At 44.3% G+C, this 24,280-nt stretch overlaps 1 protein-coding gene across 2 annotated transcripts in view; it reads left to right on the top strand.

The window, feature by feature from the left end:
* Positions 1 to 24,280, top strand: part of DNAH5 (dynein axonemal heavy chain 5) — a 144,882-nt gene that overhangs the window by 5,453 nt on the left and 115,149 nt on the right. For both annotated transcript variants that reach the window (XM_088675088.1, XM_060278039.2), the window contains exons 3-17: positions 934 to 1,018; positions 3,171 to 3,328; positions 3,549 to 3,770; positions 4,661 to 4,798; positions 6,029 to 6,205; positions 7,607 to 7,720; positions 8,481 to 8,588; positions 9,539 to 9,661; positions 11,299 to 11,514; positions 13,793 to 13,900; positions 15,424 to 15,509; positions 16,470 to 16,791; positions 18,688 to 18,894; positions 20,323 to 20,494; positions 21,901 to 22,046. In XM_088675088.1, coding sequence (XP_088531214.1) covers positions 934 to 1,018; positions 3,171 to 3,328; positions 3,549 to 3,770; positions 4,661 to 4,798; positions 6,029 to 6,205; positions 7,607 to 7,720; positions 8,481 to 8,588; positions 9,539 to 9,661; positions 11,299 to 11,514; positions 13,793 to 13,900; positions 15,424 to 15,509; positions 16,470 to 16,791; positions 18,688 to 18,894; positions 20,323 to 20,494; positions 21,901 to 22,046 — 2,382 coding nt within the window. The remainder of the gene's footprint in view (positions 1 to 933; positions 1,019 to 3,170; positions 3,329 to 3,548; positions 3,771 to 4,660; positions 4,799 to 6,028; positions 6,206 to 7,606; positions 7,721 to 8,480; positions 8,589 to 9,538; positions 9,662 to 11,298; positions 11,515 to 13,792; positions 13,901 to 15,423; positions 15,510 to 16,469; positions 16,792 to 18,687; positions 18,895 to 20,322; positions 20,495 to 21,900; positions 22,047 to 24,280) is intronic.

The raw sequence follows: 24,280 nt of genomic DNA, 5'->3' as shown, positions 1-24,280 counted from the left end.
TGTGGTGCGATCCCTTCCCATAAGAGCACACAAGAGCACAGGGAAGGGCAACTCAGACCTCCCCAATGATTTCCTGGTCACACGCCATTGGGCAATGGTGACCCGTGTGCCTGAAATGAGCTTAAAACTTCAGCAGACTCAACTACATTATCAGGGCTTGTCCACACAGGGGCGGAGGAAGGGGGGTGCAGTGGGGGCGTTTCGCTCCGGGTATCACCATTGAGGGGGGTGACAAAATTCCGGGCGGCAGTCACTGCAGGGCTAAGTCGCGCCCGAGCCACATGTCTCTCCTGGGAGTGATGCGGGTGATTAGGGCGCCCGTGGGCTCCGCGCTGCCCCAAACAGTCCGCCCGCCACCTGCCTCTCAACTGTAGGGCGGCTGAGTGAGAGGAGCCAGGCAGACTCCTTGGAGGTCCCACAGAGTGTCCTGCCCCAGCTCACCCCACCACATGGGTGGCTGGCCCATCGCTGGGCGTAGGGCATGTGCGCCACCCCGGGCGCCTGATCAGCTTGCTCCACCACTGTGTCCACACTAACCTTTGCTCTGCTCTTTTTCACCCCGTAGCTTTCCCTGTGAAAACCCACTCTTTAAAGCTCAATCGGAGGAAATGGCAATTTGTGGGAAACATAAAATATTTGCTCCGATGGAGCACTAAAGAGTAGGTTTTTGCAGAGAAAGCTCTGGTGCAAATAAAATTAAATGCTTGGGCACAGAGCTTTTAAGCACAGACCCATGCCTGGAAAGAGCAGATAGGCCCCCAAGGTGTTGAAAGCACATGCAGGTTGTTGAAAGACCTGATTTCTATACTCTCTGCGAGTGCATGCAAATATTCTGGCACATGGACATGTTTAGCTCTTGGCTGCTTCTCATAGCAAGGCACTGATATACATTTAACTTTGAATTGTTGACTACCAATGATGAACTTTTAACAGATAGAGCGTATTGATAAATTCTTCATTGCTGGTGGCTTTCGTCACGTCATGTTCTACTATCAAGAGATGGAATCATCGGAAACAGGTAGGAAAAGTATTGCCCATAGTGTTTTGCGAGAACATCCTTAGGAGTCAAAGATACAACCCACCAGCTCTTTCCACACACAGGATGTGCTCTTTAAAGGTTTTTATTTATTTATTTGAAATCATTTTTATTTGATTTTACAAATATAAATTTATAACAATCCAAATGCATATCCATATATAGAGATTGCTCTGAACCTCGAGACTTCCCCCCATCTCCTTCATGGGTCCTTTTGTCAACATTTACAACTGCAATATTATCCCATAATCTATATTATGTATCCATCCATATTATCCACAGTATTCGTTACGTTACAAGTGGGATTAAAATCCTGCTAATGGTCCTGCTAATCTGCTCACAGTGGTCTCTTGAATTATAAAAAATTTCCCATTGTTTTTAAAAAGCTTTTGTCCTCTTGGTTGACTAAGCTTTCCAGTCAACTTTGCCACTTTGGCGTAGTCCATCAGCTTGGCTTGCCATTCCTCTCTGGTAGGGACTAGAGAGTTCTTTTAAACCCTTTAATCCCTGCCCCATGGACTTTGGCTGCCCTCTCATAGCTCACATCCACGCACCCTTACACCACTCTGAGACTTCACTGGAAGAATCCTGTGAACTGTAGTTTGTTAACGGTGCTAACCCTCCCCCGACATAAAATTCCCAGCATCCTCAACAAACTTCCGTTCCCAGGATTCTCCATGACTTTTAAAGTGGTAAAAGAACGCTTTAAAAGTATGGTACGGATATGAAAATAGTATTGAAGACATTATACAATAACAGGAGGCTCATCTGCACCTCCCACAGAGCATGCCAGTTGTCTTCTTCTTCTTCCCAGGGGCTGAAACGTGTAGGTTTTCCCCACACCTGTTCTGTTTGCCACATGCATAGGCAGAGATGGGTTACAGAATCACAGAAAGGCTCATCTAGTCCAACCCCCTGCAATGCAAGAATCTTCAGCCCAATGTTGGGCTCAAACCCATGACCCTGATATTACAATGTTTCATGCTCTGCTGACTGAGCTATCCACAGGGTTGCATAGTTAGTTGTAAAAAAATAAAAATAACCTGAACACGGTATTGTTGACATGCCTATGCCAACCCCCCCCCCCAAATTTTTTCAGTGCAGATGTCAGAAAGGAAGCAGGCTTCTGTGTGCTTTAGATGGCTGCAAGTTCATGATAAAATCTTGTGTGTGATTTTAAGCAACATGAACCCGTCAGGAGGTTCCAGCATGCATTTTAGTCAGTGGGTGGCTCTAGCATCAAGTGATAACCTGCATGCTTGAATGCCCTATCAAGGATCAAACACAACAGAGAAAAGATTCTTTGAATCAACTTGCATAACGTGCAAAGTGGTTCACACGCTCAGTTGTGACTTATCAAATGTTATGTTGTGTAATTGGGCACTGTATACCTGTTTGTGTGAAGAAACCCTAACTGGATACCTTAGCAAGACCCTTTGTTAATAGCCCTTTTCCCCAAATGGTTGGCCTTTGCATAATAATAATAATAATAATAATAATTTATACCCCCCAACTGATTTGGTTTCCCACTCTGGGCGGCTCCCAACAGAATAATAATAATAATAATAATAATAATAATAATAATAATAATATGATAAAACAGCAAACATTAAAAACTTCCCTAAACAGGGCGGCCTTCAGATGTCTTCTAAAAGTCAAATAATTGTTTATTTCATTGACATCTGGTGGGAGAGCGTGTCACAGGGCGGGCGCCACTATTGAGAAGGCCCTCTGCCTCGTTCCCTGTAACCTCACTTCTCACAGTGATGGAACCACCAGAAGGCCCTCAGAGCTGGACCTCATTCTCAGCTGAATGATGGGGTTGGAGATGCTTCTTCAGGTATACTGGGCCGAGACCGTTTAGGGTTTTAAAGGTCAGCACCAGCACTTTGAACTGTGCTAGGAAACGTACTGGGAGCCAGTGTAGGTCTTTCAGGACCACTGTGATATGGTCTCGGTGGCCACTCCCAGTCACCAGTCTGGCTGCCGCGTTCTCCATTAGTTGTAGTTTCTGGGTCACCTACAAAGGTAGCCCCATGTACAGCGCATTGCAGTAGTCCAAGCGGGAGATAACCAGAGCATAGTGTTCAGTTGGCTGCACTGATACTGCCCCCCCCCTCTTGAAATGTTCCAGGACATGGAGGCTCTACGGCAGCTATCCCTCACTCGGCTAAAAGCAAAAGGCCTAAATTATTTGTGACGGAAGGCAAGGACGTTGCTTTAACTGGCATATGCGTTTTCTTCATCAGAACTAACCCAGCCAAACCAATCACTGTGGAAAATATTAATCGTGTGAGTATATCCCGCTTTTTAGTCACATTAATGAGCACTTATAGGTGAGCTGCTCTGTGTTCATCTTGAGTTTGATTTGCACTTTGCCATTTATCAAGCAAAACAGACTGGGACTGCATGCTTGAGTTCCTCATTCAAGGCTCCAGTCCTCAGTGTTCTTTTCAGTAGTATAATAAGCCCCAAGCTAACAATGGGATGCATTGTTTTGTTTTGTTGCCAGGAAGTGGCTTTCAATATGATGGATACAACTCACGGGGGTTTGCTGAACAGTGTACAGCAGTTGCTGTCTGATATCTTCATCCCAGCTCTGAAGACAATGAACTACGGCTGGGGAGAGTCGAGTGGACCACAGAAAGGGGCTAACATCAAGCAGGACTTCATTGCTTCTCTAGAGGGATTTGTTAGTGTCCTTTCGGGGGCTCAGCAGAGCCTGATGGAGAAGGTAGACTTTCTTGGTTTTGTATTAGAAGAATATTAGCTGAGCAAGGTGCATATGTGTTTAAAACAGGACATACTTGTATGCACCAATGGTATTGTACTCTTTGAGTAATGGACAAGCTTCCAAGGTTTCTTGAGTGTCAATTCCCAGCATTTACTGGGAGCATCATTTGAAAATTATATGCTAAGAATGTTAGAACAGCCCTGTGGCATCAGACTAAAGGCCTGTCTGGTCCAGCATCCTGTTTCTGCAGTGGCCAACTAGATACCTCAGGGAAGCTCATAAGCAGGTCATGTGGGCAATGGCCCATTGTTATTCTGCAGCAGAGGTATGCTGCTAACGCAGTTTATTCAGCGGGTGGCTCTGTGGTCTAAACCGCTGAGCCTCTTGGGCTTGCCGATCAGAAGGTCGGCGGTTCGATTCCCCATGACGGAATGAGCTCCCATTGCTCTGTCCCAGCTTCTGCCAACCTAGCAGTTCGAAAGCACACCAGCTCAAGTAGATAAATAGGTACCTCTGCAGCGGGGAAGGTAAACAGCATTTCCGTGCGCTCTGGCACTTGTCATAGTGTCCTGTTGTGCCAGAAGCAGTTTAGTCATGCTGGCCGCATGACCCGGAAAGCTGTCTGTGGACAAACGCTGGCTCCCTCAGTCTGAAAGCGAGATGAGCGCCACAACCCCATAGTCGTCTTTGACTGTCCAGGGGTCCTTTACCTTTACCTTACCTTATTCAGCTGAAGTCTAGAGCAGGGCAGGGTGAAGTTCAAAGTGAGTGGGTCCTACGTTTTGCAGAGACAATAGCCTTGAGGTTAATCTGTGCACAGCCACAATTCCTTGGGTGAATGGGTTACTGAACGTATACATGGAACAATAACGGGTTAAAATATTGCTTAGGTGAATCTGAAGAAGTGTGAAACCTATGATCTGAAAACCCTCAAGGGACCTGCAGACTACCTGGTGGCATCGAATAGTACGGAGACTCTGGAACGGATAGAGGCCTGCATGAAAGTGTGGATTAAGCAAATTGAACAGGTGATGATTCAATGAATTGTAGAATCATACAACTGTAAAATTGGAAGGGACCCCAAGGGTCATCAAGTCTAACCCCCTGCAATGCAGGAATCTCAGCTAAAGCATCCATGACAGATGGCCAACCAGCATCTGCTAAAAACCTCTAAGGAAGGAGAGTCCACAACTTCCCAGGAGAGACTGTTCCATTGTCGAAAAGCTCTTGCTGTCAGACAGTTCTTCCAGTTGAGTCAGAATCTCCTTTCTTGTAACTTGAAGCCATTGGTTCGAGTCCTACCTTCCAGAGCAGGAGAAAAGAAGCTTGCTCCATCTTCCATGTGACAGCCTTTTAAGATATTTGAGGATGGCTACCATATCTCCTCTGAGTCTCCTGTTTTCCAGGCTAAACATACCCAGCTCCTTCAACCGTTCCTCATAAGGCTTGGTTTCCAGACCCTTCATCATCTTGGTTGCCCTCCTCTGCACACATCCCAGCTTTTCAACATCCTTCTTAAATTGTGGTGTCCCAAATTAAATTGTGGTGTCCCAAATAGGGGGACCCAGGTGGCGCTGTGGGCTAAACCACTGAGCCTAGGGCTTGCTGATCAGAAGGTCGGCGGCTCGAATCCCTGTGATGGGGTGAGCTCCTGTTGCTTGGTTCCAGCTCCCGCCAACCTAGCAGTTCGAAAGCACATCAAAATGCAAGTAGATAAATAGGAACCACTATAGCGGGAAGGTAAACGATGTTTCCATGTTCTGCTCTGGTTTGCCAGAAGCGGCTTTGTCATGCTGGCCACATGACCTGGAAGCTATACGCCGGCTCCCTCGGCAAATAATGCGAGATGAGCGCGCAACCCCAGAGTCGGTCACGACTGGACCTAATGGTCAGGGGTCCCTTTACCTTTACCTAAATTGGACACAGCATTCCAGGTGTGAATAGTTTACTATACATTGTGATGATGATTATTTTTTACAAAACCAAACTTATAATTCATCATTATGATACTAAGGTCTTGCTGACTGCTGACTGCCAGTATCTTTCTGTCAGACGTTTTAATGGAAATTCATTAGGAGAAAAGTGCATTTCTCAAGTAAACTGTCAATTTCTTCCTAGCTTGCTTAGCATTAAGGACTCAGCATCTAACCAGACTCAATATGTTAACACTGAAAGCCCAGCAGGTTGCACACAGTCCACTGAGAGCAATTAGCTCTCCCCATACTCACCTGATAACAACCTCCTGTGTGACTTTGTAGGTCATTGCGGAAAATAGCCAACTGCGGAAGGAAGCAGATGATCTGGGGCCACGAGCAGAACTGGATCACTGGAAGAAACGACTGTCCAAGTTTAATTACCTGGTGGACCAGCTGAAGACCCCAGATGTAAAGGCTGTGCTCGGAGTGCTTACAGCTGCTAAATCAAAACTTCTGAAGGTAAGTCTGCTGGTTAATTGCTGGTGTGTTCATAAGATTTAGAACCCCGTTCCTTTTTCTTTAAAGGCAATACAGTACTTGTTTCCAAACACACATACAGAGAGAGACTTTCCACCCAATAAGCTCAAAAGGCAGCTTATAATAAAATGTGCCATGTTCCATAAACAGAACAATAAAATACTATAAAATTAGTACTTGTATATAGCAACACGCACTGAGCCTTTCAATTGGGGTTAGCCCACAGGGCAGCTCGTAACAAAATGTACATTTCAGGACTAGAACAATAAAAAAATAACGCGTATATATAGTAACGCACAGGGAGAGCCTTTCAGCTCAGCTTATAAAATGTAATATATATATAAAACTGCTGTACAATTCATGAAGATTAGCACAGAAAATTATGCCTGTTGAAAAACAAAGGCTTTAACTCGCTTCTTAAATGTCCCTTATGCTTGATATATACTTTGATACAATAAAATGAATGATATATCCTTGGGCTTATTATACCCCTAATAAATGGCACCCCTAATTATACCCCTAAATACAAATTGACCTGCGGCAATTTCCTAGCGCATAGGCAAGGGGTAAATATATGTTGGTAAGAGCAGCCTTCTTGAACCTGGTGCCATCTGCATGGATTGGACCAGTGTTTCTCAACCTTTTTTGGGCCAAGGCACACTTGTTCCATGAAAAAAATCACGAGGCACACCACCATTAAAAAAGTTTAAAAATTTAACTCTGTGCCGCCCTATATTGACTATATAATTATGACTGTAAGAAACACTTGCCAATTGCTGTGTTGGTTGCAATCTCCTGTAATAAGGCTTCACAAGCTGCTGATTTCTCTGCCAGCACAATCCTTTGCTCAGCAAGTTTCAGGTTGAGCTCATCCAGCCAGCTTCTTTAAGTTTGTCTGAAACCACCCTCCCGTGGTGGTGGCTGTTGAGAGCTGCGCTCGCTCCGCGTTGTGACCCGGCCGGCTTCCTTTCTGGCAGGTTAGCTTTAGTTATTGGCGGCCGCCAGGCACGTGACAATGCAAATCGCCCTTCTCATCACCGCACGTCGCGGCACACCAGCCAGCGTCTCGCGGCACACTAGTGTGCCGCGGAACAGCGGTTGAGAAACGCTGGATTGGACTACAGCTCCTATCAATCTCAGCTTGCATGGCCAATAGTTGCTGATGATGGGGATTGTAGTTCAAAATATGTGAAAGGTATTAAATTGGGGGAGGCTGGTCTGAAGTCAGCTATGAGCTATGGTGGTTCTTTGACCTGAGACGGGATTGCTGTTCATTATTTGTTGAGGGCAAAAGCATTTCAGAAATCCCCCCCCTTTTTTTTTTTAAAAAAAATGTGTTTTAATTTTAAGTAAAGGATATTTTTTGCATTTTCATTTCCCAAGAGTTGGCGAGAGCTGGACACTCAGATCACGGATGCAGCAAATGAAGCCAAAGATAATGTGAAGTATCTGTATACGCTTGAGAAATGTTGTGATCCTCTGTACAACAGTGATCCTGTAAGTTTTTAAAAAATTAATCATTGTTACAAAGATATGCTTCTGTATAGCAAAGGAGTTTCCAGGGGACAAGCTAATGATAGTGAATCCTAACGTTTAATTAAACTCTTTGCAAATAGAGTCACTGCCAACTAAATCCCCGATTTAGACCTTGTGCAGAGTAGAAACATGAATTTGTTGCCACAAGAATGGGTTTCAAAGCTTTACTGAAAATAGTCTTACAATAGTTACAAATAAAATTTACAAAATGCAAAGTAAAACATTGCTCTTAAACATACTAGCAATGGACCCCAGTCTTCTTTAAGTCCTTAATTCAGTTCAATAATTTCCTCTCTCTGCTCCCAGAGAGAGAACCTAAGTAACTTGCTTGTTCAACAAGCTAAGTTCTTGCTGCTGCTGCTGCTGCTGGCTTTTTCTCCTGCTGTCATGCTGAGTTCTCATGTTTCATCTCCAGAAATGAGTAATCAGTTAGCATACTCAGTGAAATCAGTTAGCATACTCAGTGAAATCTCCAGTCTCTCCTTGCCAAATTTACCTAGTGTTTAACCTACTGCAAACTTCTCTTTGCAAAATGTTTTCATACACAATGCACACAGACATTACATTTTTTTTTACATATTAACCTTATATTTTTTAACAGTTTGTGCATTTTGTCTTAAAAATGATACCTCCCTTGGTCCATGTTGTGTAATATTGAGTGATCACTTTGGCCAAATGACACACACAGGAATTTGCACTTACTGTCATGTTGGCATTTCAGGTGACGATGGTAGATGCTATTCCAGGACTCATACATGCTATCAAAATGATCCACAGTATCTCACGCTATTATAACACCTCGGAGAAGATAACGTCTTTGTTTGTGAAAGTAGGTACAAAGACTCTACTAAATAATTTTCTTTTTCTTGGGAAATGAAGTTTGGCTATTGTGAACCATTAAAAAACTTAGAATGCTAAACCATGGTTTGTTTAGCAAAAGTGTATGTGTTTTGAATGTCTGAACCATGGTTTGATTTCTGGCAACACATCATGATGTGAAACCATGGCTTGCTCTTGGTTTCTGAGCCTAAGTTGTTTTAACGATGGCATGATAACTGAACTGAACAGTCTTGCATACAGATGCACAAGGCAAGAGCATCAGGAAAAGAAACTAAGCTTTGAGAAACAAGCTATGGCTTGTTTGCTTTTCTGTGAAACAACTCACAGTTTCTTGAACAAACTATGGTTAAAGCAAGCCATGGCTTAGCATTATGTGCACACACAGCCATAGTTAATCATACGATTGGATAAATGAGCTTTCTTTCAATAGAAAATATAGCATCTGAAAAAAGAATGCGAAAAGATGCAAAGTTGAAAGCTAAGTTGCCAAAATTAGTCTCAGTTCAGTTTGGGGATGGAGATCTGTTGAGTCACTGATAAATCTCTTAGACATAATTTTCAAGTTGGTATGTTATTTCATGGTAGCCTACTGAAGCTAGATGTATTTTTTTGGGATATGGCTGCGCACTATGCTCATCATGTGAAATTTCTCTTGTTGTGCATTCTTTTTCCTAGTACTTTGGGGGGGGGCATCAAGGGAGCTCATGAAAAATAAGCACCAAGGGAGGGAGGTATCCAGTGACTGGCTCCTCCTTTATCATTATGACTTAAAGCTCCTCCATATTTCTTTGTTTTACATTTCTTAGCAGCCGGGGATGGATTGCTTTTTACACTTAGCAAAATGCATGGCCTGGATCAAGCCGAAACAGGGATAGACAGTTGTTGATTTCACACACACACAAAAGCTGACTGAGACTAAGCTTCTTGTCTTACCTATAGGTTACAAATCAAATGATAACTGCTTGCAAGGCTTATATCACCAATAATAACACCGCAACCATCTGGGATCAGCCACAAGATGTAGTTCTGGAAAAAATACAGGCCGCTATACGACTTAAGCAGGTAACTTTATAACGTGGTATAAGACAGGGTAGCTAACCGTTACAATGAGCCATGGTCGACCCTCCATGGGTCACATGTCAAAGTGGGTGTGGCTGAAGGGTTAAAGTGGTTGTAGAGAGAACTGCAGTCCTCAAGGCTATTTGACATTTCCCCACTATTTTTAAATCATTCCTTATTCATTATGCTGTCCCCGGAGAGACCCATTTGGTGCCATCATTGCATGTCTTTAGGCGCCAGGCGAACACATTCCTTTTTCTCCAGTACTTTGGACATTAAATACTCTGGCCTGTTAAATGTGGGGGCGGAGGCTGTTATTAGCATTATTTCTTTTATTATGCTGTCTATTATTATTATACTCTGTATTGTGCTTTTATTATTGTGCTGTATAAATTATGTTCTTAATGTTGGGATCTTTGGATAAAGGGCAGTATATAAACCTAATAAGAATAAGAATAGTTTAAAATGTGGGGCGGGGGCTCGGAGGAGCACAGAAATTTTTTGACATCACAGTATGACTTACAGAAGCAGCCAGCATGCTTTCTTTTAAAAAATGTGAAAGCAGCGCATCAAGGTCCGGCAAACGGTGCTCGCTTCCCCGAGGATTTTATTACCTCGTAGCAGGTAATAAAGTAGCAGGTCTGGAATGCAGGTTGTTTTCCCGGCTCAGTTCATTCTGAACTCCATGCTTCTGTGCCGACCGGCAGCCTCTCCCCCAGATGCAGAACCGGTGTTGCTGCTCCAGAGGGCGATGTCTCAGAACCATCCTCTGCTACCAATGTTGGAATAATGCCCTGAGGTGCTCCTGCATTCCCCGCTGTCTGAGCATCCTCCAGTATGCGCAGCTCTGGAAAAGACATTTCCCTTCTTCTCCAGTGCGTTCAGCGACATATACCAGATGGTATATGCACACTAGTCTTCTAGCATTACACAGCAAGAAGCGTGAGACATCGTAGAGCTAATCTACATATTTATTTACACACTATGTACAGACAAATAATTATGGCGTCTTCTCTCATCAGCTCCGAGAGAGAACAGAATGAAGTAAAAGCAAAAGTACAGCCCAACAGTACCCACAATGGAAGATAGATAAGGTCGTCTTCCATTCCCAGGGTCTCCCAGACAGGCGTGTGAATTACACCAACCACATCTGGAGCATCGGGTGCATGAAATACTAACACTGGGCATACCTACAAAAATCTTTTGGCACCAAGGTTGGATGCAACCAATATACAAAGAAAACACTTTAAAAAATGTGGAATTGTTGGGATGGCACAAAAAACCTCTAGTGATGCCAGATGTGGCTCACAGGCTGCAGGTTAGATACCCTGGTATAAGATATAACAATGAATCAATGACAAATTCTACAATCAAGGTTTAAGATATGGAGGGGATAAGGAAGAGTATGAAGGGATTGTCAAGAAACATAGCGAAATATTCTGTTATAGTAGTGTTTCATAGAGGGATATTTCTTTTTCAGAGCCTCTCTGACTTACGCAAAGAAATACCTAAAGTCAGTGTATCAAAGCAACCTAGTATACTGATGATCATGTGTGTCGTAAACAAGCGTGCCGTTTTTGTCATGGTGCCCAATTCCATTTATCCATCTATTTATTTGTTTCCTGGCTCGCGTTCTTAAGGAGTACCAGAACTGTTTCCACAAGACCAAACAAAAACTAGAACAGAGTCCATCCGAGCGCCAGTTTGATTTCAGTGAGATGTATATCTTTGGAAAATTTGAAACCTTTCACCGCCGCCTACTTAAGATTATGCACATTTTCGATACCATCACAACCTACTCAGTTTTGCAAGACTCCAAGATGGAAGGACTAGAAGTGATGGCCACTAAATATCAGGTATGCAGAACGCCAACCTAAATGGATTTAGTCATCCGTAGTTGAGCTCAACCTCATCTCTCTCTGTTCCCTACACTATAGCCAGCTCTTTGTATTGCTGCCCAAGGCAGCTATTTTGTGATGGCGCCCACTGCATTTTTATCAATATGTGAGTACTGGCACATTATCATTGTCACCCCCCTCAAAAAAAACCCCCACCACAACAAATCACTGTCTCTACCTACAAGCCTGGTGTACATCTTAAGGGACAGGATGTAAGGGAAAACTTGTTTTAGGATAAGGTAGCATTTTGTCAAGGTGACAAGATAGGGCATGCTGTTAGGATAAAGGAAGGCCTTTCCTGCCTCACTTCCACCTGATTCTCCTTGATTATCATGGTGGGTTTGGAGCCCTCCAAACCCAGGACGTTTGCGTAAAAGAGCCACATTTTCCAGCTTTCTGCCACTGTCGTGCTCATGACAGGACTGCTGGACCCTAACACAGACAAGTATGCCAAAAGCTGGTACTAGGCCTGTCTAAATTTCTCCATGACATTAATTCCCTGTAGCGTGAGCACTTTCTTCTGGTCCAGAGGCTTTCAACCTTTTTGTAGTCTGTGGCTCCCTTGACCAACTACATTCTGTCTGTGGCACCCCCTGTGGGGCTCAGGAGCCCAGTTATGTCCCCACTTGCCTGTGGAGCAAGTAGCTCCTTTCCCCTTTCCAAACACCCTTGTGGAGGGTTCCCTTGGCCTCCTCTGCCCTCTCTTTGGGATTCCTTTGGGCAACTGCCACCACTACCCTGGTCTGCCCCAAAGAGAGGTGCCCCCGCACACTGCCCCACAAGGGCATTGGGAGGCAGCGGTGGGCACTGTCCCGCCTGCATGGCGGAAAGGCTCCCCTTCAGCACCGGGCGACTGGCTGCCAGGCAGGCCATGCACACAGCAAGCACAAGAAAGGCCAGCCTGCTTGCCCAGCCTCTCACTTGTCTGTCCATTCCCAACAGCAAGGGCTGGCGACCAACACCCTCTGGCCAGCCCCAGAGGCACCATTCACCTGGGGAGCACATTGTAGCCAGGGCTGCTGCTGCAACAAACAACTGTGCAAGCCTTTGGGAGGCAGAAATGCAAGAGGGCATCAGAGAAGGGAGGGAAAGAAAGGGGGGCAGAGGCCAGTGTTGCCCATAGCACCCCTGACCATCATTCAAGGCACCCTAGTGCGCCATGGAACACTGCTCTGGCTGATTTTCACATGGGAATTGGTTATTACAGTGGTACCTTGGGTTACAGATGCTTCAGGTTACAGACTCCGCTAACCCAGAAATAGTACCTCGGGTTAAGAACTTTGCTTCAGGATGAGAACAGAAATCGTGTGGCTGCAGCGGGAGTCCCCATTAGCTAAAGTGGTACCTCAAGTGAAGAACAGTTTCAGGTTAAGAACGGACCTCCAGAACAAATTAAGTTCTTAACCCGAGGTACCACTGTATTTGTATAAAGGAGCTCTCGGTCATTTCCTTCCATGGTAAAACATGATGCGTTGCATAGTTCACCACCCGAGGGAGAACAAGACCCAAATAGGGAGTTTTGGACCCAAATCCAGTGTTTCGCTTGCTGCACGTTTTATATTGGTCTTCAACCGGGTGAACGGTTCTGTTAATAGGTTTTGCCCGAGAATCCTGGGAATTGTAGTTTGCCGAGGTTGTCAAGAGATCCTTTAGAGACCTCTCACCCCCTTGAGTTTGCTGACTATTAATGATGTAAGACATCTTATTGTACTTTCATTTGTACAGACCGCGGCAATGCAGGAGCAATGGGAGGTAACTTGCGCCAGGGTTTTCAATGCTGTGATTTGTGGTTATGAATATGACATTTTTGCTTCTCACTAGAGGCCTTTGAATGAAAGGAAATAACACTGGGACGTTGTGTTTCAACTCCTATAAGCTCCTATATTTCTACTTCTATATATCCTTTGTCAAAATAAGTAATTGCACCAGAGTGTGTTCTACAGAAGTGTTGCACATTTTTGCATGTTTGAGTGCAAAGAAAGAAATATGGCTTTTAAATGAGAACTCATTGGGTTGAGCCTTTTTGTGTGCAAAACTTTATTACCTAGTTAATGAATGCTGCCTGCGGTTTAGCATTTTCAGCTACCCTATTGTAAATATAAGCTGTGTAGGTCCCCCTCCCATGCGAAATATGTATTTTTAGTTGGGCACTGGGAGACAAAAAAGTAAATGTTTAGTCCTTTGCTGATGAGAATAATGCACCTTTGTAACAATATTCACTCCCAATTATATTTAGAGTATTATTGCCACCATGAAGAAGAAGCAGTACAACTTTTTAGATCAGAGGAAAACTGATTTTGATCAAGACTATGAAGAGTTCTGCAAGCAAACAGATGATCTTCATGTAAGTTTGATACTCACACATTTTATTCTTGATCACCCTCGTCACTGAGAATAAACACATCCCTACATTACTACTACTATTAATATTAATATACCGACCTATACCTGGAGGTCTCAGGGTGGTTCACAGAACAAAATCAAACTACAAAACCACAAAATACATAATCAAAACAACAACAACAACAGCAGCAGCAGCAGCAGCAACAACAACAACCCAATAACCCCCCCAAACCCCTACATTTTAAAAGGGCCTAGGATGTCAATCAAATCGGTCAAAGGCCTAGTTAAAAAGGAACGTTTTTGCTTGGCACCTAAAGGTGTATATTGAAGGCACCAGGCAAACTTTCCTGGGGAGAGCATTTCACAGACAGGGAGCCACCACAGAGAAGGCCCGTTCTTGTGTTGCCACCCTCCGGACCTCTCGAGGAGGAGGCACATGGGAGGGCCTCAGAAGATGGTCTCAGGATCTGGGTAGGTCAAAATCAAATCAAATCAAATCAAATCTTTATTGCGTTAGCGTACAGTCATAGCAAAATAAAACAATACAAAAATGCCAGAGACAAGCAACGAAACATAATTCAAGGCGGTATTGTTGGCGTAATAGCATTTAAATTCCCCTAAGACAATGATGCAAAGGTTTAGGTGCCAGCGCCAAAAATCTAATATGCGGATATATGTGAAGCATAAAATAGCCCAAAATAGGCTTGACACATTGAGTTAAAAAATATAAAAGAGAGCATTAAAACAGGTCCAGGCATAGGACACACTACCCTGTCAGGGTAGCCCTGAGTTTCAGGGCCTGCACTATGAAGATTGCCACCCCACGTGAAATTTGGGGATTTGCGTCCACAAGAAGCGATTTCAAACAGTCTTCCTTAGATGTAATGGTGGACGGGATCAAGAGGAGGAGCTTAGATCTTATTGGCTCATAAATGGGGCAGTAGAAAAAGAAATGTATGAAGTCCTCTATTTCATTCATTGTGCATGGGCATATACGCTGAGTAATAGGGGTCTTAGAGTAAATCCCCTGCAGGAAGGCCGTGGGTATAGAATGGAAACGGGCCATAGTAAACGCTCTTCTCAAATTGGGCTCTGTCAGGTCTATCAAGTAGTTGGCAAGTGATCTTACCACTTTCACTTTAGGAAGCCACATAGAGAGGCGGGCTGTGGTGGACCGTGCCCGGTCCATGGCCTCGTCCCTTGTAAGAATCCAGGCCCGGATTTTATGTTGGTCCCAGGATGACAGCGTGTCGAATTCTGGGAGGGAGTAGCGTGTAATAATAGTCTCCATGCCCTTGGACCATTGGTTGCTATGGGAACAAGTTAAAAAGGCTTGCCTGGCTAATAGGGAACCTGGGACATTTATTAGTTTACAATAAAAACTAATAATTCTAATGTGGGCTCTCGCAACAATGGAGGGGAGGCCGGATAGGTCCATATGGAAAGAGGCGGTCCTTTGGCTGCAACAGTTAATTTAGAATATAATTAATAAATGTCTTCCATCCTCATATTTTCCTCCTGCAGCAACAATTACAGTCATTTATGGATATTACCTTTGAAAAGATTACAAACACTGAAAGAGCCCTTAGTATGCTGTCAAAGTTCGAAAGGTAAAGATGATTACTTTTAACCATTTAATGTGAAGCTACCAGTACATCTGTAACCCTTTCATCCTTTATTTTTCAATTAATTTTTCAAAGTGTTGCTCACAGATGAAAGAACATGAATTCCCATGGCGTGTGGGTTTATCATCTAGGGCCTAGATGGCATTTGTAGTCCCTTCCAACTCTGTAGGTGGAATGCAATGTCATGCTAGGACAAATGTCCAGTCTACCCAAGCATTTCAGCTTGCCAGAGGGAATGACCCCCTCCTTGCCTTGTAAGCGATTCTGAGGGTTCTCCTATGCCTCCTGGTTTATGGGGGTGGAGAGGAAGGAAAGTCCCATTGCAAGCAAAAGTCCTTGTGTAAGGCTTCCACTGATAAGACTTATTTTGTGAAGCTTGCTCACCTTTTCCCGGTGGGCAGCGTTGTGGCCAGGCAGCCAGGTCTCAACATTTACTTGCCAAGGGGGCAGAGGGACGCCGCCTCTCCCCCGCATTACACCAGCCATGTCATCATTGCTAGGGTCTGCCCCCCTGTGGGACTGCCTCAACCAATCAGCTTTCAGGGTGGGCATTGGGCTCAAGTGGCGGTTAGGCATTGGGTAAGCCTTTGTGCCTTTGTTTGGATGGAGGGGAAGTTGTAGCATTCATCTGCCCCTCCTCAGTAAGGGTATCCTGTTAAAGGGATCTGGGGTTTGAATCCTGTCCGAAGCCTGGACATTGGCTAGGGCCAAGTGGCAGATAGAAGTGCATGTCCTGCTATGTATGTATATTGCTTGCTATTTAGGAATACAGTAAAATCTTCTCACCCACTTGTGTTTCGTATTGCTTCTGAATCCTAGTCAAAAAGCCCACCTTGCCTTTGGCAAGACAGTGCCTTGGTACGCAACCTTGTCCTATGATGAGAAACCGATGAACTAACTCCATCTTCACAAACGTCTTCCGACGGTGATGCTTTCTTTTTGCAGACTAGGAATTCCTAACCTGGGGATTGATGAGAAATACAAGATAATCCTTCAAAACTATGGTCACGACATTGAGATGGTCTCTAAGCTGTACTCCAAGCAGAAGAACGACCCACCACTGGGGCGCAACCTTCCTCCCATGGCTGGTAAGATCTTGTGGGCTCGGCAGCTGTTCCACAGGATCCAGGAACCCATGGATCTCTTCCAGAAGCACCCCCTCGTTCTGCAGACAGCAGAAGCCAAGTCCATAATCCGCAACTACAACAGGGTGGCCAAAGTCCTTCTGGAGTTTGAGGTTGTCTACCACAGGGGGTGGCTTCAACAGGTAAGATGGCATCCTTGTTGTTTTCGTAGTGGAATTCAAGCGGCATGAATTGATGCTAGAGGTGGGGAGAAATTTGAGTTCCTGTTTAAGGCAAGCTGACGCAGTTACACAAATCGAAACACAGTTGTCCCCTTTAAATTTACCCTTCTCTGAATTTTGCAATGTGGTTCTCCGGCTGAGTAGCATGTACAAAAATGGGCACATTAATGTGTAGATTAGTGTAAATAGTATACAAAATGTGTTATACAGTATTGAGTGAAATTGCTCGGCAGAAATGAGTACTGTATATTAGATTGCTTACTAATCTGGGTGGGTTTATTGCTGCCAGGCTTCAGTGGTATAATACAAACTTTGCTTGTGGAAGGTTCAGTCTTCTACATCTTGAGTTAAAAGGTTCTCAGATAGCAGGACAGAGAGACTCCTGATTGAGGTCTTGAAAAGCCACGATCAGTGAGAGTAGTAAACCGTATAAAGGTAGATGGACCAGTGGTCTGACTCAGTATAAATAAATTTCCTATGTTCACATGGGTTATTCAGTGAAAGGTTTCTGAGCATACAACATGTGAGAATGTGCATGCAATGTGTCAACAGCAGCTTTCATCTCTAGCACAGCTAGCACAGAAATAGGGTTCTTTGCTTCAGGAACTGTGGGAGAGGAGCATCAAGATGAACTCTGGTTCGGAGCTGGGCTTGTTGTGTAGCCATGAAGTGTAGCAAGTGCCATTTATTCTGCAACCTTGCTGGATGTAAATGTTGAACTGCAGTTTGCTAGAACTACAGAACTTGCTGAGATGTTGCTTCCTCTTCATGACTTGGGGTGGGATTCACCTAATGAGCCCCATTGGTGGAATTGCAGGGCAAGGACTTCTGCTTGCCCAATGGGGTTTTTCCCCTTGTCTCCCCTACGACCCCACAAATTGACTTGGGTGTGTGTGTTGAGAGAACCCCCATAGCAGCACACGGGTGGAGGAGAGGCGAATCATTCCACCCGGCAATCTGAAACGCTTGCACAGACAGAACAATTGGAAGAGCGCAGCATTGAATTCCACCCACAGGCATTAAGGATTCTTCTAGATTTTTTGTGGGGTTCCAGGCTACTGCAAAGGGCTTCTGGGGCTGTATTTTCCACGCAGGCTGGCTTCCTCAAGTGCATACCATAAAAGGCATCAACTAGTTGTGTCTTCTAACTTCATCCTCAAGCCAGTCTATAGCAATCTAATATAACAAAAGTCTATGGAAAGCTTCCAGATAGTTAGAAGAGCAGGATTCTGAGACTGGTAGAATCCCAGTAGCTCAGATGGTTAGATTGGGCTGTGCCTGCTTTTGTGCATGGCAGTGGGGGGGGGGGGTTGAATGATGATCAGGGGTGCCGTGGGCAACACTGTCCTCTGTCCCCCTTTCCTTCCCTCCCTTCCTCTGATGCCCTCTCGCATCTTTGCCTCCCAGAGGCTTTCACAGATGTTTGTTGCAGCAGCCCTGGCTACAAGCTCCCCAGATGAATGGTGTCTCCGGGGTTGGCCCGTGGGTGCTTCCCAGGCCCCTGTGGGGTCATGGGAGGAGACACTACTCTTTGGGGTGGGGCTGGGGCAGCTCAGAGACCAGGGGCAGCAGCTGCGGCTGCCCGGAGGGCTCCCAAGGGGAGGGGATAGGAGAAGAAGATGAGCCCACAAGGGAGGGTGCTCAAAAAAGGGTGAGAGGCTGTCAGCTCTGCAGGCAAGGGGTGACATAACTGGGCTCCTGAGTCCCACAGGGCTGCCTCAGAAAGAATGCAGTTGGTCAAGGGAGCTGTGGACCCAAAAAGGTTGAAAACCTCCAGTGTAAGGTGATAGTTTTGGACAAAGACAGATGTGAGCTCGTCTTGATGACAGTAATGTCTGTAACATTTCTTGTCTGCAGGTCCACCTAACTAGAGCCGGGCTTCAGGCCTCATTATTGGTGAAAGCTCCAGAGCCAGGAGAAATATTTGTTAATTTTGACCCAGAGATTCTCACCTTAATAAGGGAAACAGAGTGCATGTCACGCATGGGACTAGACATTCCACCCTTTGCTGTTGCACTTCAACAGAAACGTGACTCTTACAAACAGAACTTCAATAAGCTGCAGGTATTCTTCGATTTCTTCAACCTAACTGTTGCATCTATGGGAAAGTCATCTCGCTGGTTTAAGAAGATACCTGATGTTCCAGGATAAACTATCCTCGTGCCGTCTTTTCAGTTTACTTCATGCGCTGTTTACATATGACTGTTTAGAGATAAAACAGTTTTTTAAGGATCTCCTGGATGTGCCAGTAGGTTGAAATCCTGTCTTGTTTAAATTGCTATGTAGTCTTTCCTACTGAATTTATCTATACTGTATGTCGCTAAATTTTTCTTTTTCTTTTTGATAATCATTTTTATTAGTTTTCAATTACAATCCAATAATAGCCTCATTATAACAATACCAATTTATAATTCAATTATTAATACCAATAGTTCAAATACCGAATTACATAATTTAGATAAGGTGGCCCCCCATGTGCTAGAATTGATGGCTGGATTATTTGTCCCAAAATCTTATTAATTTCCATTGCTTTACTGTCTTAATAATAATCCCTTATACAACAACTGCAATGTTCATGACTTCTATTCATGTTGACACCTTAAATTATTTATGAAACTACAAGTGAGGAACTCAAACTATATTCTCATATGTCACTAAATTTGGTTAGGTGTTCCCTCCAGTAAACCTGGAGGCTTATCAAGTATAATGATGAGATGAACTACAGCAAAACTGACCCCACTTTAAAAAAAGAAGAAGAGTATTATTGCAAATTGTCATATTATTTGTATCCTGATAGTCTTTAAACCAGGTCTCGACATATTGTGACCCACCCCGTCAGATATAGATGGCTGACAAAGTCTGCATATACACAGCTATAAAAAACGCTCTGAAAAAACTGGTTTTAAAGTTCATAATGAAAAAATTCATAGAGTTCTGATTTCAGCTCTACAGTGCCATCTGGTGTCACAGTGTTGTAACACATTTATAATGTTTTATTTTTACTAATGTAGCTGAGTCCCAACAGTGGCTTGTCCAGGACAGCAAAAACAAGATGGTTATAAAATATCTTGCCAGGCCACAATACATGGTTGAGGGACAACTTGTGACCCAGTCAGTTGAACATAGTCCAAGTATATCTTTAATCTGTAGAGCAGAACTCGACAATATGAGGTGGATAAAGGTTTTTTGGGGGGGTCGGAAGGCACATTTGGGATTTTGAGAGCATATTGTGGGTGCTTATCACAAAATGGCTGCTGTGGGTGTGTCATAATACAAAATGGCTGCTGTTGGCTGTACGGCATAACACAAAATGGTGGCCACATTTAAAAGAGACAGGGCTATGAAATGGAGAGGACATGACCCACCAGTAGGAATAATGCACATACTGAGATTTGTTGGGGTGGGTATCATGAGGGATGCTGGTACCTTTGAGTGCCATTCTAGAGACTCCTTGCTCATGCTGCATGTTTACAATTCTGGGCCTCATTTCAGATGATGCTGGCAGAGTACAAGAGAGTGAAATCAAAAATCCAAACTCCCCTTCATGTGCTAATGGCTCCTCATTTGGCAAAAGTGGATGATGCTATCCAGCCTGGTTTGACCACACTGACCTGGACATCCCTGAATATCGAGAAGTACTTACAGAGTATTTTGGATAAGCTTGGTAAGTCTTCTCATTAGGAATAAGACACTTTCCTTACAGAATTGTAACCAATCAGCACACAAATGCAGTGCCTTCTTAATGATCAGGACTGAGGTTCAAACTCTGCATGTGATCTGTTCGTTCTTGGTGGTAGAGCAAGCCTGCAACTTACACAGGGGTTATGTTCCGGGGATCGCACCCAAAGCCATAATCAAGTGTAGGTAAAACCCCATCAGGTTCAATGGCGGGTAAGATTGCCAAAGTCATTTTTCCTTTCCACCCCTTTAAATTATTATTATTATTATTATTTTGCTGAATGCACACATGTTAAATGTGCACAAGCTGCAAACTTACTGTATGCTGTTAGGTGCAAAGCACAGGCGTTCATTGGTGTGTTAAATGACATCAAGACGAAATTAGTGTTTGGCCAGCTAGAATTATTACAATTCTTCTTTTGTTTGATCTTTGTTGTCTTCTCTAGTGCCACGATAAAGACTTTGAACTCCAGGAAGGAGTTCAGGAAGCTTATCACTATTTCTTCGGATTCCTCATTTTTTTTATCCTTCCTTATAAGTGGAAATAATAATGATAAAGAGTGTAATAGGTTTTTTTATTTTTAATGCCAAACTAGATATTTAGCACAAGACATGGGGCTGGGAACACCAGTTGTTGACCAAGCCATTCTATGACTGAATCTACACATATGTAAAAAAACACTGTGAAAATGCTTTTTAAAAACGTTTTAAAAATGTATGTGGAATTTACCTATAGCTCACCACCGCCATCTAGTGTCACAATTGTATAATACACTTACAACACACTTAAAATGCTGTATTTGCAGCTGTATAGCTGAGTGCCAAGTCCCAGCCTGTGTGCAGTTTTGTTTCACTTCTGAAACTCTTAAAAAGTGATTGGTTTATATATTTTTCTCCTAAATTTTAAAATACATTTATTTAATTTTATACATTTCAATAATTTTACAATCATTTCAATATTTCAAAACTCAACTTCCTTTCCCCTCTTTCTGCAGTTCCTTAAATTTATTTTTAATATTTTCTGCATATTTCAAATTAACTTTACTTACTCATTTATTCATCTACTGTACTTTAAATATAGACTCTTATAAAATTGCAGGTTATTACAACAATCCTGCCAATGTTCTTATCTGTTTACAGTTTGTTTGTAAATATTCAGTAAACCATTTCCATTCTTTAATAAAAAGTTTTTATATTTTTAAACTGTCCTCTTTAAGATTTTGATGATGAAAAGCCCTCTCTGCCCTCTCGGCTGGCTGCTACGTTGCACCCCTTAATGATGGTTTTAAGAATTTCCTAACACATTAGTCCATTCATGCTTAAAAGGGAGGGGAAAGTGGCTTCTGAAAGTACTTGGCCTAACTATATTCATTCTCTTCTTTGCCCTTGAAGCTGACCTTGAGTTGCTGCTTGATCGAGTAAATGACCTAATAGAATTTCGTATCAATGCTGTTCTCCAAGAAATGAGCACTGTGCCCCTTTGCAATCTCCCTGAAGACGATCCGCTGACCTGCGAGCAATTCCTTCACATGACAAAGGTATAGTTATTATGTACACCTAGCTAGGAATTAAACCTGTGCCTGAGCTGCACCACTTTCAGCTGCCTACATTATTGCATGTCATTACATATACACACACACACTTCCCTGCACATAGAAAATAAGCATGTCAGGGAGAAGACTAGATTAGACTTCACCTCCTTACTTCTAGTTTTATGAATGGAAGGCACTGTTTGCATGGTAAAGTCTACAAATCACATGATTGCCTACCTGCAGTATGGTGTAACAGATCAGGTGCAGAATTATGGCCTCAGAGAAAACTACAGAGTCATTGTTGTTGTTCAGGCAAGCATCATCATGTGGTCACAATGGCCTGCCTCTCCATTTCAGGCAGGCAACATTGAAATGGACCATAGCACTGTGCAAGGACAGGGGCTGTTTGTGTCCTTCTCATCACGATAGCATATTATTGGAAAAGTAGCAGGCAAGAAGAGGAAAACAGCGGGACGGCAGGTACCCCTGAGCAGTACAGGGCTTCTCTCTAGAGCTAGTGCCACCAAAGGTTGTAGAGATAATGGAAAGAAGTGGAAGAATGGTTTGCAACGCTCTAAATACAACATGCGGGTGGCGCTGTGGGTTAAACCACTGAGCCTAGGGCTTGCTGCTGGAAGGTCGGCGGTTTGAATCCCCGCGAAGGGGTGAGCTCCCGTTGCTCGGTCCCAGCTCCTGCCAACCTAGCAGTTTGAAAGCACATCAAAATGTAAGTAGATAAATAGGTACCGCTCCAGTGGGAAGGTAAACAGTGTTTCTGTGCGCTGCTCTGGTTTCGCCAGAAGCGGCTTAGTCGTGCTGGCTACATGACCCGGAAAAACTCTGCGGACAAACGTCGGCTCCCTCGGCCAGTAAAGCAAGATGAGTGCCACAACCCCAGAGTTGTTCACTACTAGACTTAACTGCCAGGGGTCTTTTACCTTTACCTTTTAAATACAACAAAGTGGTATAGACAGCAATGTGCTGATACCCTAGAAAAGCAGCGGAGTTGTGGGCAACAAACAGAAGCAGGCTAAGAACAGACTAGTAGCAGAGGTAGGCATCCCAGATGTTACTGTGAGGCATCCACCTGAAGCAGATGTTTTGTGGCGACCGATTTATAGAATCATAGACTTGTAGAGTTGGGAGGGATACTGGGGGTTATCTGGCCCAGCCGCCTGCAATGCAGCTGTCCCATACGGGGATCGAACCTGCAACCTTGGCATTATCAGGGCCATGCTCTAATCCATGGAGCTATCCAAGGAGATAACAAAATGGGGTGGTGGGTATAAGGAGCAAGAGAATGAGACGGGAGAAGGCAAGGAGACTGGAAGGATAGTGAGCCTTGGGGATAGGAATAAAAATTGAGAGGGGGCCAGCCAGCAGGGGTAGAAATGCTCACTCTGGAATGTTGCTTCATCAGAGCTGAGCAGATGCCTTCTGGAGACTGGCCTGTTTGTTTCTGCTGAAATGACATAGTCACAGTGAGTGTGGTATAGGAATACCAGCCTGCAAATTGGGAGACGGGTTCAAAATCATGCTATGCAGATCTCATTGGGTGACCCTGGACCGGTCACTATCTTTCAACCTAATCTGCTTCACAGGGCTGTTGGGAAGATAAAATGGATGGTGACAGCAGACATGTCTGTGTCTATGTCTGTGTCTGTGTAGACCAGGGGCCCCCAAACTTACCATGCTTTGGGCCGGTGCCCAAAGCGCCAATCGCACAATGGGCCGGAGGGCGGGGGAGTGTGCGGGAGCGCACGCCCACATGCGTGGGCTCACACTATTTCCAGTGTACTTCTGGATCGGAGGAGCGCCGGAAATAGCTTGTGCACATGCACACGGGCCTGCTCCGACCCAGAAGTGCGCCGGAAAGGATGCTTGCGCATGCACACAAGCTATTTCCGGCGCTCCTCCGACCTGGAGGTGAGCAGCTGTGCCGCACTGCGCCGGTAAGAGCGGGCGGCGGCAACGGGTGGTGGGGATCGCCGCGGGCCGGATAAATCGGTCCTTCGGGCTGTATCCAGCCCAGAGACCGTAGTCTGGGGGTGCCTGGTGTAGACCCATGTATGCTTCCCTGAGCTCCTTGGAAGCAATGATGAGACAAAAATGCAACAAAGACCGTTGGCTCTTTCCATGTGTTTATGTAACTCAAGAGAACGACATACACAGCTGTCTTGTTGCTAGCATTGCTAAGCCAGAATTAAACCTAATTTATTGACAGCTGCATGAATTATGAT

This window comes from Zootoca vivipara, chromosome 8 (genome assembly GCF_965207765.1).
Source record: "Zootoca vivipara chromosome 8, rZooViv2.hap1.1, whole genome shotgun sequence".
In the NCBI taxonomy this organism is placed as follows: domain Eukaryota; kingdom Metazoa; phylum Chordata; class Lepidosauria; order Squamata; family Lacertidae; genus Zootoca; species Zootoca vivipara.
The sequence above is the reverse complement of the archived record's forward strand: the minus strand, read 5'-3'. Positions and strand labels throughout refer to the sequence as shown.